The sequence below is a fragment of the Thrips palmi genome, unplaced genomic scaffold, assembly GCF_012932325.1.
Source record: "Thrips palmi isolate BJ-2018 unplaced genomic scaffold, TpBJ-2018v1 HiC_scaffold_3, whole genome shotgun sequence".
Lineage (NCBI taxonomy): Eukaryota > Metazoa > Arthropoda > Insecta > Thysanoptera > Thripidae > Thrips > Thrips palmi.
The window spans coordinates 10,345,172-10,369,749 of NW_023144630.1; the positions used below are offsets into that span (position 1 = coordinate 10,345,172).

General features: G+C 41.9%; 3 protein-coding genes and 1 long non-coding RNA gene across 4 annotated transcripts; 2 read left to right on the plus strand and 2 right to left on the minus strand.

Moving 5' to 3' along the window:
* Positions 1 to 38: 38 nt before the first annotated feature.
* Positions 39 to 1,097, minus strand: LOC117648298. The gene is made up of 3 exons (XR_004587886.1): positions 855 to 1,097; positions 586 to 689; positions 39 to 502 (listed from the first exon to the last, which is right to left on the minus strand). It is a non-coding gene; the product is annotated as an uncharacterized LOC117648298 (long non-coding RNA).
* A 132-nt stretch (positions 1,098 to 1,229) lies between these two features.
* Positions 1,230 to 8,219, plus strand: LOC117648070. Its single transcript, XM_034390237.1, has 14 exons — positions 1,230 to 1,617; positions 1,696 to 1,972; positions 2,073 to 2,289; positions 2,996 to 3,157; positions 3,237 to 3,368; positions 3,487 to 3,673; positions 4,169 to 4,321; positions 4,422 to 4,744; positions 4,819 to 5,030; positions 5,123 to 5,671; positions 5,816 to 5,972; positions 6,076 to 6,224; positions 6,342 to 6,516; positions 6,819 to 8,219. Exons 8-14 carry the CDS (start codon positions 4,598 to 4,600, stop codon positions 7,158 to 7,160), a joined length of 1,731 nt encoding a protein of 576 aa, XP_034246128.1. The 5' UTR covers positions 1,230 to 1,617; positions 1,696 to 1,972; positions 2,073 to 2,289; positions 2,996 to 3,157; positions 3,237 to 3,368; positions 3,487 to 3,673; positions 4,169 to 4,321; positions 4,422 to 4,597; the 3' UTR covers positions 7,161 to 8,219.
* A 204-nt stretch (positions 8,220 to 8,423) lies between these two features.
* On the minus strand, positions 8,424 to 14,525 carry LOC117648132. The gene is made up of 20 exons (XM_034390381.1): positions 14,468 to 14,525; positions 14,266 to 14,322; positions 14,031 to 14,162; positions 13,794 to 13,943; positions 13,570 to 13,704; positions 13,333 to 13,482; positions 13,111 to 13,245; positions 12,874 to 13,023; positions 12,650 to 12,784; positions 12,413 to 12,562; positions 12,191 to 12,325; positions 12,077 to 12,103; positions 11,839 to 11,979; positions 11,501 to 11,758; positions 11,339 to 11,411; positions 11,017 to 11,253; positions 9,861 to 9,988; positions 9,102 to 9,388; positions 8,691 to 9,015; positions 8,424 to 8,594 (listed from the first exon to the last, which is right to left on the minus strand). Exons 1-20 carry the CDS (start codon positions 14,474 to 14,476, stop codon positions 8,538 to 8,540), a joined length of 2,871 nt encoding a protein of 956 aa, XP_034246272.1. The 5' UTR covers positions 14,477 to 14,525; the 3' UTR covers positions 8,424 to 8,537.
* Positions 14,526 to 16,995: 2,470 nt separating this feature from the next.
* On the plus strand, positions 16,996 to 20,228 carry LOC117648159. The gene is made up of 5 exons (XM_034390414.1): positions 16,996 to 17,152; positions 17,236 to 17,601; positions 17,673 to 18,018; positions 18,325 to 18,484; positions 18,850 to 20,228. Exons 1-5 carry the CDS (start codon positions 17,124 to 17,126, stop codon positions 19,503 to 19,505), a joined length of 1,557 nt encoding a protein of 518 aa, XP_034246305.1. The 5' UTR covers positions 16,996 to 17,123; the 3' UTR covers positions 19,506 to 20,228.
* The last annotated feature ends 4,350 nt before the right edge of the window (positions 20,229 to 24,578 follow it).

Sequence of the window (24,578 nt, forward strand, 5' to 3'; positions counted from 1 at the left end):
AGAGAACAGTTCGATTCATCTCACTTGGGATGCTGGGCTCAGGCTGGTCCAACATTAAACAACACTCAAGGCGGCCACTACGTCAGCTCACACCATAAGCAAAGTCTGGCCGAAGCAGCTCACAGACAATACACTGACTCCCACATTTCATCGCAGCAGTTGGCCTATGCAAGCTCACAGCAGATGGGGCACTCAGGGCGGCAATCCGATTAACTCAAACCACGAGCAGAGTCTGGCCGAAGCAGCTCACAGACAGCGTATGCAATGGTTGCATTCCAAAATTTAATTCAAAAAATATTACAGGGCCCTACTTTTAAGTGTCTATTGTACGATATTTTGAGCAAATGTAATAAACAATATGTCTCTGCCTAGTACAATTATAATATTGGACAAGCAATATGTTATGATTTAAGGATCACTCACCAGGCAGTTGGGTAGAAAAGAATGTGGCAGTGTTCAGAACAATGATCTCCGAAGAAAGAATGGATGTTCACTCTCCAAACTGTAAAATGGACCAAAGAACTGAAACTCATTGGTATGTGGCACCAACTTCACTGTTGGAATTACAGTGAGCGGTGTACTAACCTCAAAGGGAGCTCCAACGCCGAATAGTGTCAACAATTGGCATCAGTTTCCGAATCCATCACATCCAAATTGCTAATTTCTGCTTTAAGTTTACTGCTCCAATACTGCAACAAAGGAATCGTGATCAAATTTCCTTATCAAAGGAAAACGTTACGCGACACAAGGGCACTGGAATGATTGAGGCTAATTTTGACGATAGCTTCTACAAGAATGGACACAGGAACAACGATAGAAACTGCAGCAAGACATTAATAACGGGAAATTCTTACCTCATAATTCTTCATTGGACAATCTTGACGAGCTTAAGCTGGCTGAAGCCGGTCAGGGACTCAGGACGCAAGGCTCTTGTCATTCACTGGTACCAAACATCAAGTCCAAGCTCAGTAATTTTCACTCCCGCATCTAAAGAATTGCTTTGAGCACAGTTTGCAAATTATTACAAATGCAGCGTCGACGGGGGGCATAAATGTAAATGGCCTTCGCTCTCGGGCATATTAGCCTACGGCCCTGCAATGACCGTTACGAACTAGTTCAAAACAAGAGAGAGAGGCAGGGGTGGGGTGGGGTGGAGCTGCGCCTTGCGCATGCGCTCGGCGCCGCCCATCCCAACGTGCGAATAACTAATCAACAAGTGAAAGGAGAAGCGTGTAGTCTGCTCAGCACCAATTTGTTTGTTTGTTTTCTGTTTTATTGTTTTTTTTTGTTTTGTCTTTTAAGAAAAGTTTGAGTGATTCAATCAAGTTTGAAGTAGAACGTCGAACGACACCTAATCATCCCCTACTTCGACTAGGAGCAAATGAAAACTAGATCGTTCTTGTTGTGTATGCCAGCGGGCCTGACTGGCCGTAGGAGCCTCTAGCCTGTTCCATACCAGATCGACGGAGAAACATATTTAATGTTTAATGAAAAGGATTGGACTCACATCATTGATGGGAACTGTCAAAGTACGCAGGTAGTGTCGTTGCGGTGCAGGGTACACGACCACGACACGCAATCGCATGCTTCTTAACCCCTTTCATCTTGCTGCATCAGGTAGTTGATGACTCGATCAATCGATTATAATTTTAACTGTAACTCTTCTCAAGGGTTTTGTTTTTTTCCATGTTCCAGTGACATGTCATGTTGTAAAGGCAGTGTAGATCCCTCACTCTGTCAACATGTCCATACTGCCTCTCCTTCTGACGTGATCAAGGAAGAATTGAGTGAAAAATTTACTTTTGTTAAAAAAGAATTTCTTCAAAATAATCAGAACTCTCAAGTATCGATTCCCATCAAGCAACAATCAAGTGATACAACTCATTCATGGGAGACTACCCATCAGCAAGTGTCATGTAAGAGTGTGTCGTCAATGAACTGCTGTGGTCAGTTACCAAATTACTTTGATGAGGTTTGTATTTTTCTCTCATCATCATCTTTTCTTCTGAGTCCCACCCCTACCCCCTTTAAATCTTCATTTGATTATTTGTTTTATCCATTTGTTCTTGCAGGTGGGATCTATCGATGTACAAGAAGATTTAATAAACATAAAAGTTGATGAAGATGCACCCAATGAAGAATTGGAATCAATGTGGGATAGTTTTGTGCAAAAGTGCCTCAATCATTGCACAGGCAGCCTGGCTTTCAACACCAAATCACCGAAGAATCCCTGTCATTGTTCAATGATGTTGCTTGTCGAATGCCCCACTTGTTGGATGTGCTTCAAAGGTACCGCTGACTGTCTCAAACGATTAGTTTTTCATGTCATGAAATGTCACCAGAAAGATGCTCCTGCAGTACTTGAAGTTATCACTAAGGGCTACCACTCTATTGTGCCTTCGATGCAATATCGTCATAGTGGAAACAGGACATCACTCTCAATTCCGTCATAGGGCTTTTGTCACACGTTATTTGTTTATCTTTGTTTTATCATCGAGGTGACATTTGGTCTTGTGGTTTCTGTAAATTCAAAAGCAATAATGAACACTTATTTTTCTTTGTGAATAAACATTCAATGCGCTAAAAAAAATTGAATTCAAATGACCAGGACTTTGCTGCTTGTGAATATTTGTTGTGAGTCCTGTTTCTTTTAAACTTCCATGATTATGTCATTGATTTGTTGATACATCCTTCATTGTGTCACACTGCCAAATTCATTAGTTTTGAAACTTTGAATTGATTTTGCTTGCACCTGAGCAATCCTGTTTCTTAGAAAGCCCCACTGCCCTCAGGCTGCTTTGATGCAACTCAGTGAGAGTAGATACTGGCATAAGTAAAATGTGCATGCTTGTAAGTATAAATTGATTCTGTACATTGTTTCAAGAATCACTTCCCTTTTCTCAACATTAGCTTGCCATCAAAGTTACGGAACTTTTAGATTGCAATCTGTTTGCTGCCCGTTACCAATTATCTAATATTAGTGTCTGATTCACAGGTATCCCAAACTGGAACCGAGGGTTTCATCCAATCTCTTTCACCTCTGGAATTTCAAATCCGATAACAAACAAGTTCCTCTCAAGCCCATCTTTGTTTTGTCATTTTAAATTCGACAGTGCCTGCAAGACAAATTCAAAACCCACACATTCTTAGGAAAAATGTGAGACTAAAAGAAGATCATTATCTTATATTACTCTGGCAAAGCCATAACGGAATATCTTTCTTCTTGGTTTTGACAGATTGATGTTTTGCAATGTACATATGAAATCAATGGTGCATCCTCTGAGCAGTGGTTGTTTTTTCAGAGCTTGGTTCTGTTTAGCTGTACTTAACCAAACGTCTAACAGATACCATCATCACTCCAGTCATAGGTATGCTTGCTTCTCCTGTCCATATTAAAAGTTGCCGAACACTTCACCTATGCTGATCATTTTATTTTTAAATGCATTTTGTGTCTAGTTGTCTTATCTGTTTATTTATTCTTTGCAGACTGGTGGTTATGAGTTAATTTGGTGGCTATGGAAAATGGATTCAGCTGCAGTACATTTGACAAGAGTAGATTGGACCCAGTCCAGCAACAGCCATTGGTCAGCATTCAACCATGTGAAACCTCGGCTGACCCGCCCAAGCCTCCAGTCTTAATTAAATTGACGATGGATCCCAACAGAGAAGGAAGGTATGATATTTAAGAGCTGAAATGGTGAAAGCTGAGAATACATCTCTTCCTTTGAGTTCTTTCTCTTTTGATGGCCATTCATACAAGGAAAGAAAGTTTCATGGACAAACACATAGATGCACCCTTGCTTTCTTTGGTACCTCAATTTACATTTAGTATGATCTCTCTAGTATTAGTATTGTTTGTGAATCACTTGTGAGGCACTTGTGGTTAAGGCTTTCATATTGCATTGCACGACCAATTCTTGCATTCCGTTCTGTGTTGCTAATTTTGGGACTTGAAGCGGAAAACTTGCTCCATTGGGTACAAATACATATCAGAATAGAAATAAACATTCTTTGTGCCTCGGAATTACTGTGGTACAGTCTCAAGACTGCTTCCTTAATTACCAAAAATAGAAAAAAAATTAAACAAAGTACCAGTAATAAGTAGTTATTGTTGAAATTGGCTCTCAGACGCAGGTCATTCAAAGTTTACCTTTCTTCTTCATTTCAGACAACTTCTTTTTTGCCATGTGCTTTTCCTACATTTGAAATGAATGGTTCATCCTTCCAAGCTGTTGTCGTTTCTTCAGAGCCGGTGCAACGGATTCTGTTTGGCTGTACCCAATCAAATGTCCGACTAAGATCATGTGTACTCCTGTCTTTGGTAAGTTGCTGCATTTATCCTAATCATTAAAATAACCAAAAACAAAAAATTAATATTTAATACATTATGTGTTTCATTCTGTTTCTTTATTTCTTCACAGACAGGTTGTTTTGGGCGAATTTGGTGGCACGTGGAAAATGGATCAGTAGATTTGACAAGACTGCATGACTGCCAAGAGTGTGCTCTGCCCTTATTGGCAGTTGTGGTAACCATTTTGCTGACACTGTATGTGGACTGCATCAGTGGCAGAAAGATCTATTTTTGGTATTTGCTTTCATGATGAGTGATTTAAAGTGGAGAATTGGCGCAGAAGCAGCAGAAGTAGCAGAAGTAAATGTCACAGAAGACACCCTTAGAAATTTTCCCAATTTCCTTAATCTTTTAGAGGAATGTGGCCAAATCAAGGCCAAGGGTGCTATCAAGGTACAAGAAGAGTGTTTGATTGGGTCTTTTTAATTCAGAACTATTTAAATCACTGTGTTTTATTCAACTTTAAGGTTTGCCTGCCTGAAAGTTGTGTTCGAAAAACATCTTTGGGTGACCTCTTGAGCGGTCTGATGTTAGATCAAGCAGCTGTACAAATGCAAATTTTTTATAGACCTGATAACCTGGTTTTTGGATACAGAAGCATTGAGCCTCGTATAGAAGACTCATCTGTTTTCTTAAACAAGGCTAATCATCCTGCTGCCTACTCAGAAGATTCTTGCTGGTGAGTTTTGCTCTATTAAAATAACGACTGAACTAATAGTCAATGTTCATCACTGACCTTGTTTTAACTAGCTTTTTCATTTTACCTTTCAGCTCTTCCATGTTTGCCGTACTGGGTACAGAAGCACTCTTTGATCATTACTGGAAAATTCTTGATGCCTATGCTGAAAATGTATTGAATCCGAAGGAAAGCATCATGGCAGAGGTGGAAAAGTTGCTGGCTGGAAGGGGGTCCCTTCTTGCAAAGTGTAATGATATGAAGTCCATGGCTGAAGATATTTCACCTTTTTTCAAAGCAGAACTGAAACACCACAGCAGACCGAATGGACTTGGCCACAGAATATGCAATAACTGTGACATTAGTGGCACTCTGGAAAGTGATGACCCTCAGTACAATGGGAAAAGAAAAGATGCAATATTACACTGTGATGATATTAAATTTAATGGTGCACCTGTTGAGATCTTTTCTGGTTTTTCTCTCTCCAGATTGAACACAATCTTAAATTTTCAATCTGCTAAGTACCCTGGGTTAGCAAGGCCTTCCTTTTATGTTGGATCTACGCATTCATCATTTGTGGCCCGTATTGAACATGCATCTTTATGGAGCATTAATTTCCTCCATTATGGACACTGGAAAGTGTGGTAAGTTTTTGATGTAGGTTTGTGTCTCATTGGAGCACTCTGTTATTAATGGCCTCTAAATGTAGGCACATTGCTATCAAATTTTCAATTGATTTGATCAATTAAATTTGACTGATTCCTTTTTTCTTTTTCTTTTACTCTTAGGTATGTGATACCTCCTGGGTATGTTGGGCTTGTTGACTTTTATCTTTCACAAGTGCGACTGGATCTTAGTCACAGGGCATGCCGTAACATTTTAGGTCACAAACATGCCATGCTGACACAGCATTTTTTAGATAAATACAGTATTCCTCACATAAAGGTAAATCATTTTTTTTCATATTTAAAAAATAAATGTCCATAATTATTTGCTTCTTTGTGCAATTAATGAAAGAAACAACTCATTTCAAACATTTGTCCCACAGTTTATTCAGAAACCTGGAGAATTTGTGATAATTCATCCCAATGCCATTCACTTTGGTTTTAATATGGGGAACAATATTTCAGAAGCTGTTAACTTTGCTACAGTGTCATGGATTCCTTATGGATTGACTTCACCAACATGTGCATGTTTGTAAGTTTTAATATTTTAAATATTTTTTTTTTTTAGTGGATTTTAGTTCATAATATTGTTGCAAGTAACACCTGGACCTTTTACTTATTTATTTCTTTTGTTTTATTTCCTCCTCAGTGGATCTGAAGAAATGCATTTAGATATGACTCCTTTTCTTGTAGCCTTTCAACCTGATCAGTTGAGGACCTATTTGGAGGGTGGAAATCTCTTCACCCCTGAGCAGCATCCATTTTCACATGTCTGTGCTAAATTTTCACATCCAAGTCCTCCCATCAAAGATAGAAAACGTCAGGTATGTCACCATTTTCATTTAAAAAAGGTAAACTTTGGGTTTTGCAAATTGGTTTTACATAGATAGTATCTCAAGATTTACTTGTTGTCTGAGAGGCACAGAAGCAACTGTTTAGTGGGAAAGTTAGCCGGTGGCATTAAGCCTTAAGTCATGCTTTCAAATTCAATTTGATGAGTGACTAGTAAGATTCTGTGGATCCCTGCAAGAAACTTGGACTGTATTTATTGCCGAATTCTTAGATTTACACAAAATCTGATTACCTTTCATTCATCATCGTACTAATTTTGTTTTCTCAATTTCAGATTTCTGGCAAACCTGTGTCGGCATGTATCAGCTGCAAGGACACTGGTCAACAGCTCGAAATTTCAAGAACAAAACTGATTTCACCAAGTAAATCAATCTTACAGTGTCCAGCTTGTAACCAGTCTTACAGAGGTGGCATGGGCCGCCTGAATCGATTATTGACGCACATCAGACGTCACCATTCTACGCAGCTGGAACATCTGGAACAGCTCATCTTGAAAAAGTATAAAAAAAAACAACCACAACAGAAAAAAAATTGTTGTCCAATATGCTACAAGCTTTTATCAGGTTCAGCCTTCCATTTGAATGACCATATTCGTAGAATGCATCATCCACGTTGAGATTCATCTAGGTTAAACTTGATAGTGAGGGGAGATCCTTGGCTTTTGTTCTGGGCTTCCGCTCTTTCGATGCACTCTATTAAGTTAAAGTTGTAATTTATTTGTAACCCCTAAAATGGCACCAAGACAAGAAGTTATTTTTAACTTAGTTAATTATATTTCAAAAGAGCATGTAAATAGTTTTTAACAAGGTCATAACTCATTTTTAAAAAAATATTTTGTTAAGTTATGTATCTAACGTTCAGATGTATGTTAATTAATGGGTCTCTACTAATGTTCAAATTTGGCGTTCCAATTAGGAGCCTTGATGATTGGTGTCTGTAACTGAGGGCAAAAGCTGAATCATCAAGTATGCCCTATACAACTTCTATAGCTTGTAGTAATAGTTAAAAGAAGGTATCTGAAGTAGTATACTTCAAGGGATTGAGGAAGGAAGTCAAACCAAGGAAGGGTGCTTCACTTCAATGGCCTAAAATTGGTTGTGCCCTTCAAAACTTATCAATTCTAGGCTTTGGAAATTTTTAATGTAGTGGCTCAAGAGAGTTAGTCCCTTTCATCATTTGAATGATAGAGCAAAGTTCAGGGATCTTCTTCGCAGCTAATAGAAGCCCAAACAAGGATTTTGGCTTACAATACGAGGAATTAAACTGAGCTCTGTTCAAAATTCTTACCAATAGGTCAGTTTACAAAGGTGTTCGTTCAAGGGATGCATAAAATGTGTCTCATATTTTTAATGAATTGTTTGTGTATGTGAAGTGATCCCCTGTTACATACCAAGTGCTTCAAGCACTTCTGTTCTTTACATCAAACTTTCTGTTGCCTCTTGTACTTCTCTGCTAAATGTTGCTGTGAATAAAATATGAATAAAGGATTGGGTTACGAAGCATATTTAGTTTATGTTCCATGCATCATATCATCAAACTTCGTAAATGTGCTGTCTCTGATCACCCAATAAAGTGGCGGATGACAGGGAAGCCAAGAACAAATTTAAAGTACTCAATGTGTCTGTGTAGTGCGAGCTGTACCTTTGCTGTGTGACTGCTTTCATTGTGTTACGTGCTTTCAAGTCTTTCTTTTGCTAACTTAAACCATGTTTCAAGGAGCAGAAATAAAGTATGCAGCATACTTGAAACTCTTTTTAAATGAATAGGATTTGTTCATCCCTACATCAGGTTTTCATCCTTGGTTCTAGCTACAAAGTAGGTTAGACAAGATGAAAACAAATAAAGAACAGATAGAATACAGAATATAGAAATACAGAAATGATGTGACAACTGTTTAATTGCAATGTGACATTTAAATAATTTACAAGCACTTAGTTAAGATGAAGCAGAAGTAAAATCAACTTATGATTAAGTTTTACAATGTAATAGTGCACTAGAAAGAGACCGGGTCCTCAGTTGTAGCCTCTTCATCGTAGTTACAGCATTCAGTCTGTACAGACAGTTTATGTTCAGTTTAGTAGGGTATGTACAGTAAGTGACGTAGAATGTTTGTAACATGAAGAGAAATTAACTTAATTTCACTTACCAGCTTCCACGCTGAAGTCGGATGCATACATGGGAATGATTTTGCACGGTTGAATCCATAGTTCCACAGGATAGGGGTTTGTGGTTCAAGTGGACGCACTGTCAAAAGGTGATATTTTCCTGATTCATCACAGTTAATGTGTGCAGTACATCTGACTGTACAATCCTTTGTAGGCGCCCAATTAGACAAAGAGATGGGACCACCAAGATAACTGTTGCTTGATGTGGGAGATCTTAGGTACCTGTGGCTGGTGGGACACATTTCGTTTGTGGGGGCACAGGCAAGCCATCCCATCTCTTTCATTACAGATGACATTGAAATACTTCTGTGAATGAAAATAGAAATAATATTCGGAGTGAATTTATTTACCTTTTAAGATAATATAAGTGAAAAGAGAAGAAAATTACTCACAATTTTCCTTCATGGTGCTTGTTGACCCTGAGACCCCAACATCTAAGATGTTCATCCAGGTACGCTTCGAAGCACAATGAAGCTCTCATCCACATTCTTTTCACTAGCTGTATAAATGTTTGGAATTCGTCATTGTCCATCGGTTCACCCCAATTTTTGTTAGGCTCAGCAGAGCAAGTTCTTGAGGGGAGACCAAGGTGTTTGTGAGCTAGCTCAGAGTCTAATTTCCAAAGAATATCTAATTGAACAGAACTAAGTTTCACTCCCCTTGTCCCCTTCGATAACACCTGAAAAAAAGAATCAAATTCTCTGTATATGAATGATGAGGTGTCAAGGATATGGATATTTACTATGACAGAAAAGGAATAAAATAATGATTTATCAGTACTGTAAATGGTGTATTAAGCAAAGTGTAATTATAATAGCAAATTTTTGTCACAGAATGTTAATTAAAATTAGCAACAAATTTTATGTTACAGTGTTGGTCTCATCAGGAACTATTTCTAGGTCTTTTTCATCACGGCACAAAGGGCAGTTGCCTCGATAATCTAGCCACATATCAAAACAATCCCAGCAAAACCAGTTTGAGCATTCATCACACTTAAATGGTCTGCTAACATGTTTCAAGCAAACAGGACACTGGCTTGGAGAGTCGTAAAAAGATTGCAATTAATTACAATTTTATTCCTTTAAGATAGTCAAGTTTGTACTCAGAACTGATAGAAACACAAAACACATGAGAATAAAATTAAAAATAACCTCTGCAGTAGTGTCAGATTCCTTAGCAGTTCCAGCTTCATTAACAGTTCCAGACTTTATTTCCTCCTCTATTACTTCCACAAGAGAACAAACTTCATCAGAGGACTCTGATCCGTCTGTAGAAGATCCTGTAACAGATAACATAATATTTAGAATACTTGTGCCATAATTTAAGTGGTCTTAGGACAAATATGGATTGTCCTCAGGTTTGCTTTTGACCAAAAATTTGTCTACATTAAAATCTTCCTTTTAAAGGAGCACCATTTTGTTGTTGCAACCCTAAAACAGATTTCTAACTTTTCCCTTTCAGAAAGATAATAGATATCCTGTTGAGCTCTGTTTGTACTATAACAGCACTGTGTTTGTACTTATTTTAGAATTGAAGAGCTCAAAAATATCTGAGACCTTAATAATCTACTCAAAATTCATATCATAAGCCTCTCTTTTCACAAACTACAGCACCCTTATGGCTTTTAGGACCCTCCTTGGTGTGATTTTCAATACAATTTTTATCAGTTTGTTTAATGGCAATTGGTTTTTACTGTGTATCATCCACCACTTTGTTTGGCTTGAAGAAAAAACAAAACAAAAAGAAACATCTTGTTATAAATGTATTGTTTATTCTGTTATCATTAGAGATGAGTACGTGACAAAAAAAAAATGGAAGGCCAGCAATCACAAAAACTCCTCCGAGTCTGAAGAGTTTTCATCGGAAAAATCATCTGCACCAAAGAAAGAGATGTTAAACAATTATACTACTGGGATGGAAGAAATTTATACCACAATGAATTTGGGTATGCATGAGTGAACGACCTATTGACATTGAAATCGGACACATTTTCCAGCTTTGATCAAATAAGGAAGGTAGACGAAATTAAAAATGTTTTGTCAAGCATCAAATATGGAATAATTTGGCAGAGTATTGTACACTAGCCAGATGATCAGCAGCACAGGAAAACACATAAGAAGTATTGTCTTGACATGAATCTACTTTTGTTTTAATGTTCAACGACAAACCTTGTCACAAGATTAAATGTTCTTGTAATGGATAAGCGAGGCTCAGCAGGCCTTTCATATGGACTATGGATAATAAAAATAGAATCATGCCATTGCAACACTTATACTATGTGTTCTCAAACGACCTACAACAACTCACCTTCAGCAATTATTCGCTTGTATTTGGGAGGGTTCTTTTGCTTTGGAGCATTCTTCTCAACTGCTGCAGATGCCTTCCTTGCAGGGGCCTTCCTTACAGAGGTATTCCTTGGGTGAGCTTTCTTTGGAGAAGCTGGGGTTTCTACAGACTCACACTGTATTTTTTTGGCATTAAAGTACTTGGTGGCCTTCTCCGTCAGACCATCAAGATTTGATTTCTGCCTACCTTGAGTCTTGCCTGCAAATTAATCATCAAACTGTTTAACTAAAATTCAATGGGCGCTGTAAAATAATCTCAACATTTTAACATTAACTATTCTTACCCTTCTGCTTCTTTGGTTTCACTTCAGCAGGCTTCTGAATATCCTGTAACTTCCCTGCATCTACATCATTAGGCTGTGACACAAACAGAACGGTCAACTGTTGGAAATAAACTGCACAAGCTTTTGGTAAAAAATTGCGACCACCCTAAAATGATGACAAACCTTGTTGACTTTTGGAAGGTAAATAGCTCCAAAGTTGGAGCTACTACCTTGGATAACAGTCACCCTCTCATCCACATCTTCATAATCATCATCATTCAAACTCTTATGATCATCATTATTATTTTCATCTTCTTCACATTCATCTTTCTTTTCTACGTGTTTATCATTATTATCTACGGGTTCATCATGTTCATTATTATCATTGTGTTCAATGATATCACCATCACCATTGTCATCCATATATTTATAACCTCCACCCTGCAAAGATGCAAAACAAAAAAGAAATCAGCAACCTCTTCAACTGTACCTGAATGAATAAATAACATCCAATAACTTACCTCAGCAAAATGATCAACACCTGCACCTGGGTGGCCCTCAGGCTTACGAAGCCAATAATCAACTCCTTCATCTTTCATTTCTCTATCACTCAGCACCTCATCTCCATTTGACAGACTTCCCAATTGAGATAAGTCCCGTTCCTGCAATAAAAGAATATTATGGAACAGACCTCAATATAGGAAGAGATATGTAGGGACGTAAAAAACAAAAAAAGGGTATCCCAAAACAATAATTCACCTTTAAAGCAGTGCGCATTCTGTCAGGCTGAGAGATAATGAAAACCACGAGATAAGAATTTGAGTTTCAGAACCAAATACATCAAAATGAGATATTAAATGACAAGAAACTTACTGGACCACAAGATGCAGAGGCGGAAGGTGTCTGCCTGTTTCTTCCCTGCCACCCTTGAGACTGCTCTCCTTGGGTAATTCCTGTTGCTTGAGCAGTGTGTTCCCTCCAGTCAAGTTCACTTTGCATTTTGTCAGGCTGCAGAGATTTTAAAAAATAAACGAGATAAGAATGTAGGGTTAAAAACTAATTACATCAAAATGATATGAATGAAATGAGACATACTGGGGCCCATGTTTCAGAGGCAGAAGGAGTCTGCCTGTCCCTGTCTCTTTCCTCCCAAACATCACGACGAGACTGCTGCCATTCATTCTGAACCGCTCTTGGTTGAAAGGCAACGTTCTTCTGGTATAGATCAGTGCGCATTCTGTCAGGCTGAGAGATAATGAAAACCACGAGATAAGAACTACAGTTTCAGAACCGAATACATCAAAATGAGATATTGAATGACAAGAAACTTACTGGACCACAAGATGCAGAGGCGGAAGGTGTCTGCCTGTTTCTTCCCTGCCACCCTTGAGACTGCTCTCCTTGGGTAATTCCTGTTACTTGAGCAGTGTGTTCCCTCCAGTTAAGTTCACTTTGCATTCTGTCAGGCTGAAGTGATTTTTAAAAAAATAAATGAGATAAGAATGTAAAGTTAAAAACTAATTACATCAAAATGATATGAATGAAATGAGACATACTGGGGCCCATGTTTCAGAGGTAGAAGGAGTCTGCCTGTCCCTGTCTCTTTCCTCCCAAACATCACGATGAGACTGCTGCCATTCATTCTGAACCGCTCTTGGTTGAAAGGCAACGTTCTTCTGGTATAGATCAGTGCGCATTCTGTCAGGCTGAGAGATAATGAAAACCACGAGATAAGAATTTGAGTTTCAGAACCAAATACATCAAAATGAGATATTCAATGACAAGAAACTTACTGGAGCACAAGATGCAGAAGCGGAAGGTGTCTGCCTGTTTCTTCCCTGCCACCCTTGAGACTGCTCTCCTTGGGTAATTCCTGTTGCTTGAGCAGTGTGTTCCCTCCAGTCAAGATCACTTTGCATTTTGTCAGGCTGCAGAGATTTTAAAAAATTAATGAGATAAGAATGTAAAGTTAAAAACTAATTACATCAAAATGATATGAATGAAATGAGACATACTGGGGCCCATGTTTCAGAGGTAGAAGGAGTCTGCCTGTCCCTGTCTCTTTCCTCCCAAACATCACGACGAGACTGCTGCCATTCATTCTGAACCGCTCTTGGTTGAAAGGCAACGTTCTTCTGGTATAGATCAGTGCGCATTCTGTCAGGCTGAGAGATAATGAAAACCACGAGATAAGAATTAGAGTTTCAGAACCAAATACATCAAAATGAGATTTTAAATGACAAGAAACTTACTGGAGCACAAGATGCAGAGGCGGAAGGTGTCTGCCTGTTTCTTCCCTGCCAAACTTGAGACTGCTCTCCTTGGGTAATTCCTGTTGCTTGAGCAGTGTGTTCCCTCCAGTTAAGTTCACTTTGCATTCTGTCAGGCTGAAGTGATTTTTTAAAAAATAAATGAGATAAGAATGTAAAGTTAAAAACTAATTACATCAAAATGATATGAATGACATGACACATACTGGGGTCCATGTTTCAGAGGTAGAAGGAGTCTGCCTGTCCCTGTCTCTTTCCTCCCAAACATCACGACGAGACTGCTGCCATTCATTCTGAACCGCTCTTGGTTGAAAGGCAACGTTCTTCTGGTATAGATCAGTGCGCATTCTGTCAGGCTGAGTGATAAAAAAAACCACGAGATAAGAATTTGAGTTTCAGAACCAAATACATCAAAATGAGATATTGAATGACAAGAATCTTACTGGGGCAAAACTTGCAGAGGAAGAAGGATATGTCTGCTTGTGTCCACTTAAATCCAATGGTGTTTCTCCTGAACAATGCTGCGACATAGCTGGTCGGTTTCTAGTTGAATCTACTGCCAGACTACTTGATTGCTATTAACAGTGAAATTACACACAGTTAACCACACAATTTTAACAATACTCATAAAGGATTGATTGGTACTGCACCAAAACTAAACATGCAAATGCTCCATACCTGAAAGACAGCTTTGTCATGGCTAGGGTGCGTTGAAGCAGTCCAGTTTGATTCACGCTGAAATAGAACGCCAACAGTTACATTAGCAGCATGGACAAAATTTAAAAAGCCACCCCTTGTTAAAAGAAGTGTGGCAACAATTACCCAAAGCAAAAGAAAATTGAACTTAATGAAAATGGGTACAAAGTAATTAAAAATTTACCTGAAGCATGTAAGGGTATTTATCTGGGCCATAATGCCCTTTTTTCGGGCATCGCGGCATTTAAGGGGAGGTTCTGGTGAAAATCTTGCCATTTTCCAAATGGATCCTACAGTCATAATTTGTTTGGAATATAAAATTTTTCATTGAGGAGACTAAAATTTGACTCTTGAAGGCACATGCCAGGCTGTAAACCCAGTCGAAGAGTCTTTTTGAGCCTATTTTGGCTGTATCTTAAAAAATCTCCTTGCGCATACTATTTTGTCGTAAAAGGTTGACCTTGACATTTTTCACTTCTTCGACTCATTTTCAAAAGATACCGGCATGCAGAGCTCAAAACTTCCATTATATTATTAGCTATTAGCTTTTAAAGCTGAAAAGTCCCTAAAATTTGACTATTTTGTACATTTTTGATCAATTATAGTGAAATGCTTGGTAAGAAAGCTTGCGAATAAAAATGCAATTGACATTTTGAGATGTGCATGCCGGCATTTTTAAAAAATGAATCGAAGAAGTGAAAAATGTCTAAGCCAACCTTTTACGACAAAATAGTATGCGCAAGAAGATTTTTAAAGTTATAGTCTAAATGGGAGAAAAAGGCTCTGCGACTGGGTTCAGGGCATGGAATGTGCCTCCCCAATGAAAATTTTTAATAAATACTTGATAAGACATCAGATTTTTAACAAATTTTCACAGTGGGACCTATATAGGAGAAAATAGCATTTTCACCAGAACCTCCCCTTAATTCTGAAATAAGTAAACAAGGCCAATTAATATGTAAAGGAAACTGCACATTATTGTGACAAAATGACGAGCTTATCCTTCTTCCTCATTAATACACATGCTTATGTCATTTTCTAAACTTGATTACTTTCAAAAGATCAGAATGTCAACACAATTCACATTTTTGCTGTTACAAGTTAAGGATTCATTCTCGCTCATCATGACTACGACTGAAATGCAATGAAAATCATTTGTTTGACAATTCACTTCATACTATTCAAACTGTGAGTAATGCATTCCATCAAATGAAGTGACATTTAAGCCACAAATGACCAAGAACAATAGCAGGATAGATCCAATCAATCCGAATACGTCACTCATAAGCCAGAGCACTGCTTGACCAGTGTATTCAAAACTATGACAACAAACGCCAAGATGTCAGGAAACAGGGGAACAGAACAAACAGGTTATGTTTCTCTTCTCCATGTTCACAAAAACGTCCCGATAACTTGAAAAGGAGGAGCAAGAGATACAGCAGGTCCCGCTCATAACGTTACCCGCATATAACGTTGCAAAACTGAACTCCCGAGTCAACAATCGCGTTCATTCTTCTACCGTTTATAACGTTTCCCGTTTAAAATGTTTGACCGTGCAAGCCAGCCGCAACGGGGCTACTGAGGACTGCGGTGCATGCTGGGCGCCCCAACCACTGCCAATGAGAATAGCCTGACCGCTTTGGCGGGAAAAGAGAGTACACAGTAAAACGTTATGACAAAAGGCTAGCGTAGGGAAATTATTACCAGAAAAATAAAAAGGAACTGAGTGCCAGGTGCCAATTCATGCTTTCCTATTGACGAAGGATGATAGGTTTAGTTAGAGGACATTAAAATAAGGGAAAAGTAAGGTTACACGTCCGAGTCCCGTCATCCCGCTTCCTTTGGTACAGGCCTGCGCCGGGCGGGTATTCAGTACCCGTGAAGCCCATAACTTAGAAGTAAATGGACCGAAACGCGCAGAAGTTTGAGCGGCGCTGATCCAGTCATTAAACTATGTTCGTGCGAAATCTGGAATGTTTTTGACAGCAAGCAACGAAGTTAGGCTTCACGGGTATTTAATACCCGACCCACGCAGGCCTCTAATTTGGGCCGAATCCTTTTCGAGTGTCCTCCTTGTAAATTGAACAAAACCGAGCATTGACAATAGGGAGGCGGAGCCAGTTCGAGCGCGTTCGCTGACCCGCCGGCGAGAGCCTACTCTTCTCGGGTCTCTTGACTCCTACTTCAGATGCAGTTAGGGGCTAAATTAAAACCGTGCTACCGACGTCTGACAACCCGAATACACTGCTGAAGTTTATATTACTTACGCGAAGATAGCTTCAGAATGGCTACAGACACGTATCGTTAGTCAGCAAGAGAACGACAGCACCTCCGGAGAAGACGGAAAGCCGGCAACGAGGTGCGTCACGGAAACCGGCAGTGTTGTCAGATGCGTCGTTGGGTAGCAGGCACACCAACCTCTCGTTTAAAAAACCGACTATTGTAGTCGTGGCTGAGTGAAGAACAAGAAGAATCACAAAAGACTCAATCAAGCGCATGTAAAGTGCAAATATTCGCTCAAAATATGTTGCATTTACTTATTAATATTTTTATTAACTTTTACCAAGCAAGGGGACTTAAATATTTGAATTAAAAGTGCCTAAAAGTACGCTTTTTTGGTTCTTCTTCTTCTTCACTCGGCCGCGACTAGTGAACTCTCGAAACCACTGTCGATGCTATCGACTGGAACCAGAGACGGCCGCTGGACAGCGAACAAACAAAAACAAAACTTTAGCCACTGTGTACAATTACCCATTGCATTGAATTGAATCTTTTCTCCTCCCTCTGCTGTGCGGTTAGTTTTCATTGAATTCCTGTTTGAACGAAATTGTCTAGTAAACATGATGGGGCCACATAATTCATTTCGGAGGTAACGTATCATTATGTTTTCAACAGCATTGCTACTACCCTCGCACGTGATAAGTTTTCAAAGACAGCGCTTCTATTTTACAGTTTGCTGCTGCTAATCCTGCTGTCCCTGCTCGCTGACGGTTTAAGGGCCGTTAGACTGATATGTGAAAATGGTTTCAAAGTTGGCTCGCACTACTACCATCTAGGTGACGGCCGGTACGCGTATCATGCCTCAGACGACACAAGGAACGCAGTTTACTTTAAATGCGTGCTCTACGAGAGAGGCTGCCGAGGCAGGGCAATCTATAAGTACGGTGGATCCTTCCGTGAAACACAACATCACAATCACGCACCGGATCCAGACTTTGTCGGCATGAGGCACTTTAGGGAAAACCTATTAGATGAAATTCACGATGCGCGATATGTCAACTATGAGCAATTGCTGGACCAATTTCGCAGTGACCAAAGGTTTGTTTTATCCAGCACATCTGAATTACCTGAATTCCCCACCGCAATGTCTAATGTCTGGTTTCTTATAGGTACAGCAGGAAGGTTCGCTGTAAGATGACGTTGAAACGCTTACGTGGCAGCATGTATAAGACCCGAATGAATAAGTATCCACAAATTCCTCACACAATGAGGGAACTGACCCAAATATTGTTGTCAAATGACAAAATCTCCAAAACTATAGATGATTCTGAGAATCTGTATGCTGGGTCAACTACAGCTACAGATGGCTCCCATCACATCGCCTTTTTTTCACCCAGAATGCTGCGGTTTATGGAAAACCTCAAGATTATTCAAGGAGATGGAACATTCAAATCTAGACCGGCTCTACCATCATCTAGGCAGGTCTTCGTATTGGTCACAACATGGAACAATTGTGTAAGTTTTTCAAGGTGAATCGTTTTGTATAAGATCTTAACCAGGTGCTAAGTGAGGTGTGGTGAGAGTTATGTTGTCATTTTGTCTTCCTGCTGCAATGTTTGCCCACAACTGTTGTATTTCATTTAATGTATTAGTAAATTTCCTATGGTATGAGACTTTCCCAGGTTCATGATAAGCACTCAATGTAATTCCTCCTACACATTTAACGATTTGTGAATGGAATCAGTGTTAAAAGTTTTAAACTTTGCTACTCTGTTTTCTAACCCGGTTTTGTTTTGTAAGTGTTCTGTTTTAATGTTGCAGGTTATTCCACTTGGATGGTTCCTCATGGAGTCTCGCACAAAGTCAGCATACATGGCAGTTTTCAATTTGCTCAAACATTTGTGTCCTAATTTGAACCCCGATGTTATCTTGTCTGACTGGGAGAAAGCACAACAAGAAGCGTGGCAAGAATCCTTCCCTCGTAAGTTTGATGCAAGAGGGGTTGACCTTTTTTCAGTGTTTCTTTAAGGGGTCTGATTTGGGAAACATGGTCTCTAATGTTGCCCACCAAATATCTGTATTGCTCTCATTCTCGTAGTTAAAATTCACTATTGGGATCATAGAGCTGACCCCTGGGTCAGCTCTATGGCTCTTTTGTGAGTAAAACAATTTTGTGATGTGCAGACTTTTCCCAATAATACTCCTTTTGAGTATGGAGAAAGTCCCTAAAAATAGACGGAAAAACAAAGAAAGTTTTTGAAACTTGACAACCTTTGATCAAGTGGTCAATTTTCAGTTCAGGTTTTGATAGTGGAGTGATCTTTTTTGTTTGTTTCTTACTTTCAGAAGCTGAAATCCAAGGTTGTCTTTGGCACCTTGGGCGTTCTTTCGTCAAGAAGGCAAAGAAACTAGGAATTTTCAGATATCGCAAAGATTTGCCCAACATCGTGCATTATATTCGGAAAGCTGTAGCCATTTCCCTCTTACCAAGGCGATATTTCCTGGTTGGACTGCGATGTCTTCGTAATGCTGCTCTTCAAGAGGACATTCGGATGGCTTACTTGCTTGATCCATTTTTTGATTATGTGGAACAGAAATGGATCAGAACCCCTTCTCGAAGAAGATGGATGTGCCTTTACAAATCAGAAATCCGCACGAACAATTCATGTGAGACCCACAACCGTATGCTACGTAATAAAACTGGAGCGTACCGCCCAAATGTTTTTCTATTCATACAAGCATTGGCAACACTTGAAAATAATGCCATACTTGACTCAGAGCTTCATATTAGTGGTGAAAATCCTCGACGCACTAGGCGCTGGAAGTCTATTATTACTGATCGCATACTTAGTAATCTCACTTACCATCTTGAGAGGGAGATTTTCCATGACATGAACGAAACTGTCATGCAGTTCCTAACCAAAGCATCAGATCTTTTCAAAAGTGCCTTTGATGAACATGTTGCACGAGAAGTTGGACGAGGACCTCCTAATGATGATTAAGGTTTATTTTATGCAATTGACAATGCTTAATATGTTATTCAGAACCTTTCGTGTGATTTTTAACATTGAATAATGCCAATCTTGGAAAGTGATATCTTTGCTTTATTTTCTGTTTTCTGTATAGACTGGGTGTTGTGTGTGGAACTAAGGCCATTGCATGAAGTCACAATTGACCTCATCTGATATATGTAGTTTTTCATATGTTTGTTCTAAATGATTCACTAGATAGTGTTGCTCAAAGTTTTAACTTTTATTTGTATGTCATGAGACTTTGATTTAAATTGTAATATGAACGAACCAACTATTCATGTAATTTTTTATGTCATATTCTTACTTTGAATATTGCCATACTTGACTCAAAGCTTAATGTTAGTGGTGAAAATCCTCGACGCTGTAGGCGCTGGGAGTCTGTTATTACTGATCACGTACTTATCTCTCTTACCATCTTAAGAGGGAGATTATTCATGACATGGATGAAACTGTCATGAAGTTCCTAACCAGCATCAGATCTTTTCCAAAGTGCCTTTGATGAACATGTGGCACTAGAAGTTGGACGAGGACCTCCTAATAATGATTAAGGTTTATTTTATGCAATTGACAATGCTTAATATGTTATCCAGAACCTTTCGTGTGATTTTTAACATTGAATAATGCCAATCTTGGAAAGTGATATCTTTGCTTTATTTTCTGTTTTCTGTATAGACTGGGTGTTGTGTGTGGAACTAAGGCCATTGCATGAAGTCACAATTGACCTCATATGATATATGTAGTTTTTCATATGTTTGTTCTAAATGATTCACTAGATAGTGTTGCTCAAAGTTTTAACTTTTATTTGTATGTCATGAGACTTTGATTTAAATTGTAATATGAACGAACCAACTATTCATGTAATTTTTTATGTCATATTCTTACTTTGAATATTGCCATACTTGACTCAAAGCTTAATGTTAGTGGTGAAAATCCTCGACGCTGTAGGCGCTGGGAGTCTGTTATTACTGATCACGTACTTATCTCTCTTACCATCTTAAGAGGGAGATTATTCATGATATGGATGAAACTGTCATGAAGTTCCTAACCAGCATCAGATCTTTTCCAAAGTGCCTTTGATGAACATGTGGCACTAGAAGTTGGACGAGGACCTCCTAATAATGATTAAGGTTTATTTTATGCAATTGACAATGCTTAATATGTTATCCAGAACCTTTCGTGTGATTTTTAACATTGAATAATGCCAATCTTGGAAAGTGATATCTTTGCTTTATTTTCTGTTTTCTGTATAGACTGGGTGTTGTGTGTGGAACTAAGGCCATTGCATGAAGTCACAATTGACGTCATCTGATATATGAAGTTTTTCATATGTTTGTTCTAAATGATTCACTAGATAGTGTTGCTCAAAGTTTTAACTTTTATTTGCATGTCATGAGACTTTGATTTAAATTGTAATTTGAGCCAAATGTAACTTATGAGTATCATATTCTACTTATAATTCATTGTATATTTTCTTCATTTCTGTTCTTTATATGTTTCTATCCTGTGACACTTATTCTTGCCTGTTCCAGAGACATAGATAAATTCTAGCGGTTGAAACTAAGTTTTTATTTTTACTTGTTCCTTTTACAATTGTCAATAAGGTAGTTGAATATAACTAATCATGCCTACACAATTCACAATTGAACCTTAAGATGTTACACAATGAGCACAGTGGGCGCTTGCCAATTTTTTTTTACTTAAAAAAAAAAGAATGTCAACCTTTTAGACATTCCTTCAAAAGTGGAAGTATCTGACTGTTTTGTTTATCACATTTATTGGGGCATTATAACATACACAACAGAATTAAAATAATAATAAAATATGAATCGAAAACAAAGTTGCCCAACAAAACATTTTGAAAGTAGTGAAAGAGATTATAAATTTCATGGTGACTAAAAGGTTTGATGGCCCTCGAGGCTGGCTGGCAGGCGAGCAGGCGGTGGAACACTGTGTCCTCGACCTGGTTGGCGGCCTTGAGCCGGGCGTTGGTGGGTAGGACGTCGTGGACCGCGCGGAACTAGGTCACCCTGGCTCCAGGGTCTAGGAGGAGATCCTGCTGGCCCACACGGTGCTCCAGTCGGCTGTCGGCGTCCTCCGCTGCACCCGGGGCACGGCGGGGGCGGTTGAGCACCATGACCTGCAACAGCGCGCCGTTGAGGGCCTGACCTTGGACGTCATGGCACTCGTCGACCTGTCTGCACGTCGTCCGGAAGGCCGAGAAGAACCTCGCTGCGGGTGGGACGTCGTCGGCGTCCGCGTAGAGCTCTTGCAGCACGGCGAGCCAGCTTCTGGACAGTGTAGGCTTGGGGGTACTGAACGCCGTCAGCCATACCTCGCGGCAAAATTATGGTGTTCGAGGTGGTGGTAGAACTCTGCAGTCAGGCCGTCCTCGCCGGATCTGCGACCGCGCGGGGACAGATTCGGGGACTCGAGGAATGTCCGCGGGCCGCGGGCATGGCGGACGGGAGGAATGTCCGCGGGTCGGACGACAGTTCAGCCTGGCCAGAGCTTTGCTGGCGATGTTCGTACCCATACCTCCCTTGACTGAGCTAGGACGAGGCTGCATCCGAGCGAGGTAGGCTACACGTACCGAGGGCCTTAGCTGTCTGTCGCGCCTTGACAGAGTCTACGTCACCAAGGACCTGACGGCACTGCACGCCGCCGCCTTCGGCGACCACCGCGCCATCGCCATCGCCCTGGACAGCGGAGGCGCGCCAGCGGCCGAACCGCGGCCCACGACTCTGGCAGTTCGACCCTGCAATAGGGTTCTAAAAGCCGGAAAAAAAACATGAAAAAAACGGAAAAAACTGTTTTTTCGGCTTTGATTTTAGCAATTTCCGGAAAAATATGGGGCTTTTCCTAATTTGGTACTTTTTGGTGTTTTTTTTGCTTTTGCGCTTATTTGACATGCTGGCAAGCTTAGTTAGGTCAATATCAACACCCAGGTATGACAATGAAAAATGAAAACGTGGGAGCTCCGTTTTTTTGCCACCTAACGCGCCACTACGCTCCCCCTAGCTTCGCGCCACCCGTTTAAGCAACATTTCAGGCCCAAAATGTCCGTTTTTCGGAAAAAACCCGTTTTTTTTTCATGGTTTTTTTTCCAAATTTTATTTTTCACGCTTTTTTAGAACCCTACCCTGCAACGCTCAGCGACGAGGCCCTCCTTCCCGCACTCCGCGAGCGGTGGCAGCAGTGGCGGCGCCAGCGCGGGGACGCCGACGTCGTGGACTGGTGGGAGGCCACCAAGAAGAAGCTGCGGGCCTTTTGCAAGGACTTCTCCAGGCGTTCCTGGCGCGAGGACAACGTCATGTGCCAGTTCCTTACCAGCTGCGTCATCGCCGCCCGACTCTCCGACCAGCCTGGGGCCCACGACGAGCTGCGCCAGGAGCTGGACGCCGCGCGGGAGCGCCTGCTGCAGCTGCTGTCCAGGAGGCTAGCCTGCACCCGTGCGCGCGCCAAGTGCCCCGACGAAGTGGACGCCCGAGGACGTGGTGCACCGGCTGGCGCGGTGCGGGGCCGATCAGCGTGGGCGGCGCGGCACGTCGCCAGCACCAGGGGCGTGGCCGTCACGGAGGAGACCATCGTCAGGCCGCAGCTCGAAGGGCCACGCGGGGCCGTCGCCACCCTGCTCCGGGGGTGGCACTCCTTTCAGCGGCGCGCTTTGACGGGTCGCATCCGCGTCGCGCTTCGGACTTCCGAACGATGGAACGTGTTTCCCGGATTTGTCGTCTAGCAGCAAGCGTCTCGTGCGGTCTCGTGGCGCCCGAACTGGAGGGTGCGCGTGGCGGCTTGGCTGCACCCCTCACTGCAACCGTTGTCTCCAAAACGATGACGGTCATGGGGCGGCGGCGGTCGGGGCTGGCGTCCAGACGATTCATCGTTGGGCGGACACACAGGCGCGCCTTCGGACACATAGCTGGTTCACTTCTCCGTTGCTCGGGCACACAGCCGCGATCCAGAACGACGGCCACCTCTTGCCACCACCGTGAGCCACGCTCACGCACTCCGTGTGGTGCCCCAGAACGCGGCGCGCGCGACTGCGGCGCCGCGCTGCACGCTCAAGCCCCTGGACAGCGAGCGGGTGCCTCTCGTCTCCGCGCCATCAGCGACAACGTCCTGGTCCTTGCTCTCCTTGGCCTGGGCCCGGTCATCCTCAGCAGCGACGTTCCGGGCAGTTCTGCACTTGGTGTCCAGGTCTGCGGCAGGAGTAGCACTTTCTCTCAAACCTGAGTGAACTGGGGGGGGGGGGGGGGGGGGGGGGCAGTGGCGGTCACCTGCTCCGTGACGTTGTCAGGATCCTCGGGATTGGTCGACTGCGTGCACAGCAGGCACGCGACGGGCTTGGACGTCGTCAGCAACACGTCCAGCAGGCTCGACAGCAGGGCTCGCTGTCGGTGCAGCAGTGGCGGCGGACTCTGGAACAGTCTTACCGGGCTCGGCCTGCAACACGGCCTCGGTGCGCATGGCGGTGGACATCGCGTCGTGGAGGTTAGCGGGCTGCTGCAGGCGGACTTGGCGACGGACCACGTCGTCCCGGGTGCCGTTCACGAACAGCCTCCGCGCCGAGTCTTGCAGCGCGTTCTCCGGCCAGGTGGGGAAGGCCGTCCGGGCCAGCGTGAGCACGGCGGCGGTGAACTCGTGCAGCGGCTCACCATAGCGCTGGGTGCGCTCCCAAAGCTGACACTCGGCCGTGAGCACGCCCTGGGCCGCGTCGTAGTGCTGCTGCAGGCGCTGGCGCAGGCTGGGGAAGTGCACGTACTGCGACGGGGGCAGCGTCAGCACCACGTCGGCGGCAGGTCCTTCCAGGGCAACGAGCAGCTGGCGGCCCGCCTCCTCCTCGCTTCAGCCGTTCATCGCGGCCACGGCGTCGAACTGGGCCGCGAACACATTCCAAGAACGGGATCCGTCAAAGTGTGGGGGAGTCACATACCGGTCGGGGACACAGGTCGCCGTCGAGCACATCGCGGCCATGCACTCCAGGACGGTGTTGGCGCGCTGCTCCTGCGCGGTGGACGCCTCGGCGAAGTGCTGCAGGCTGGC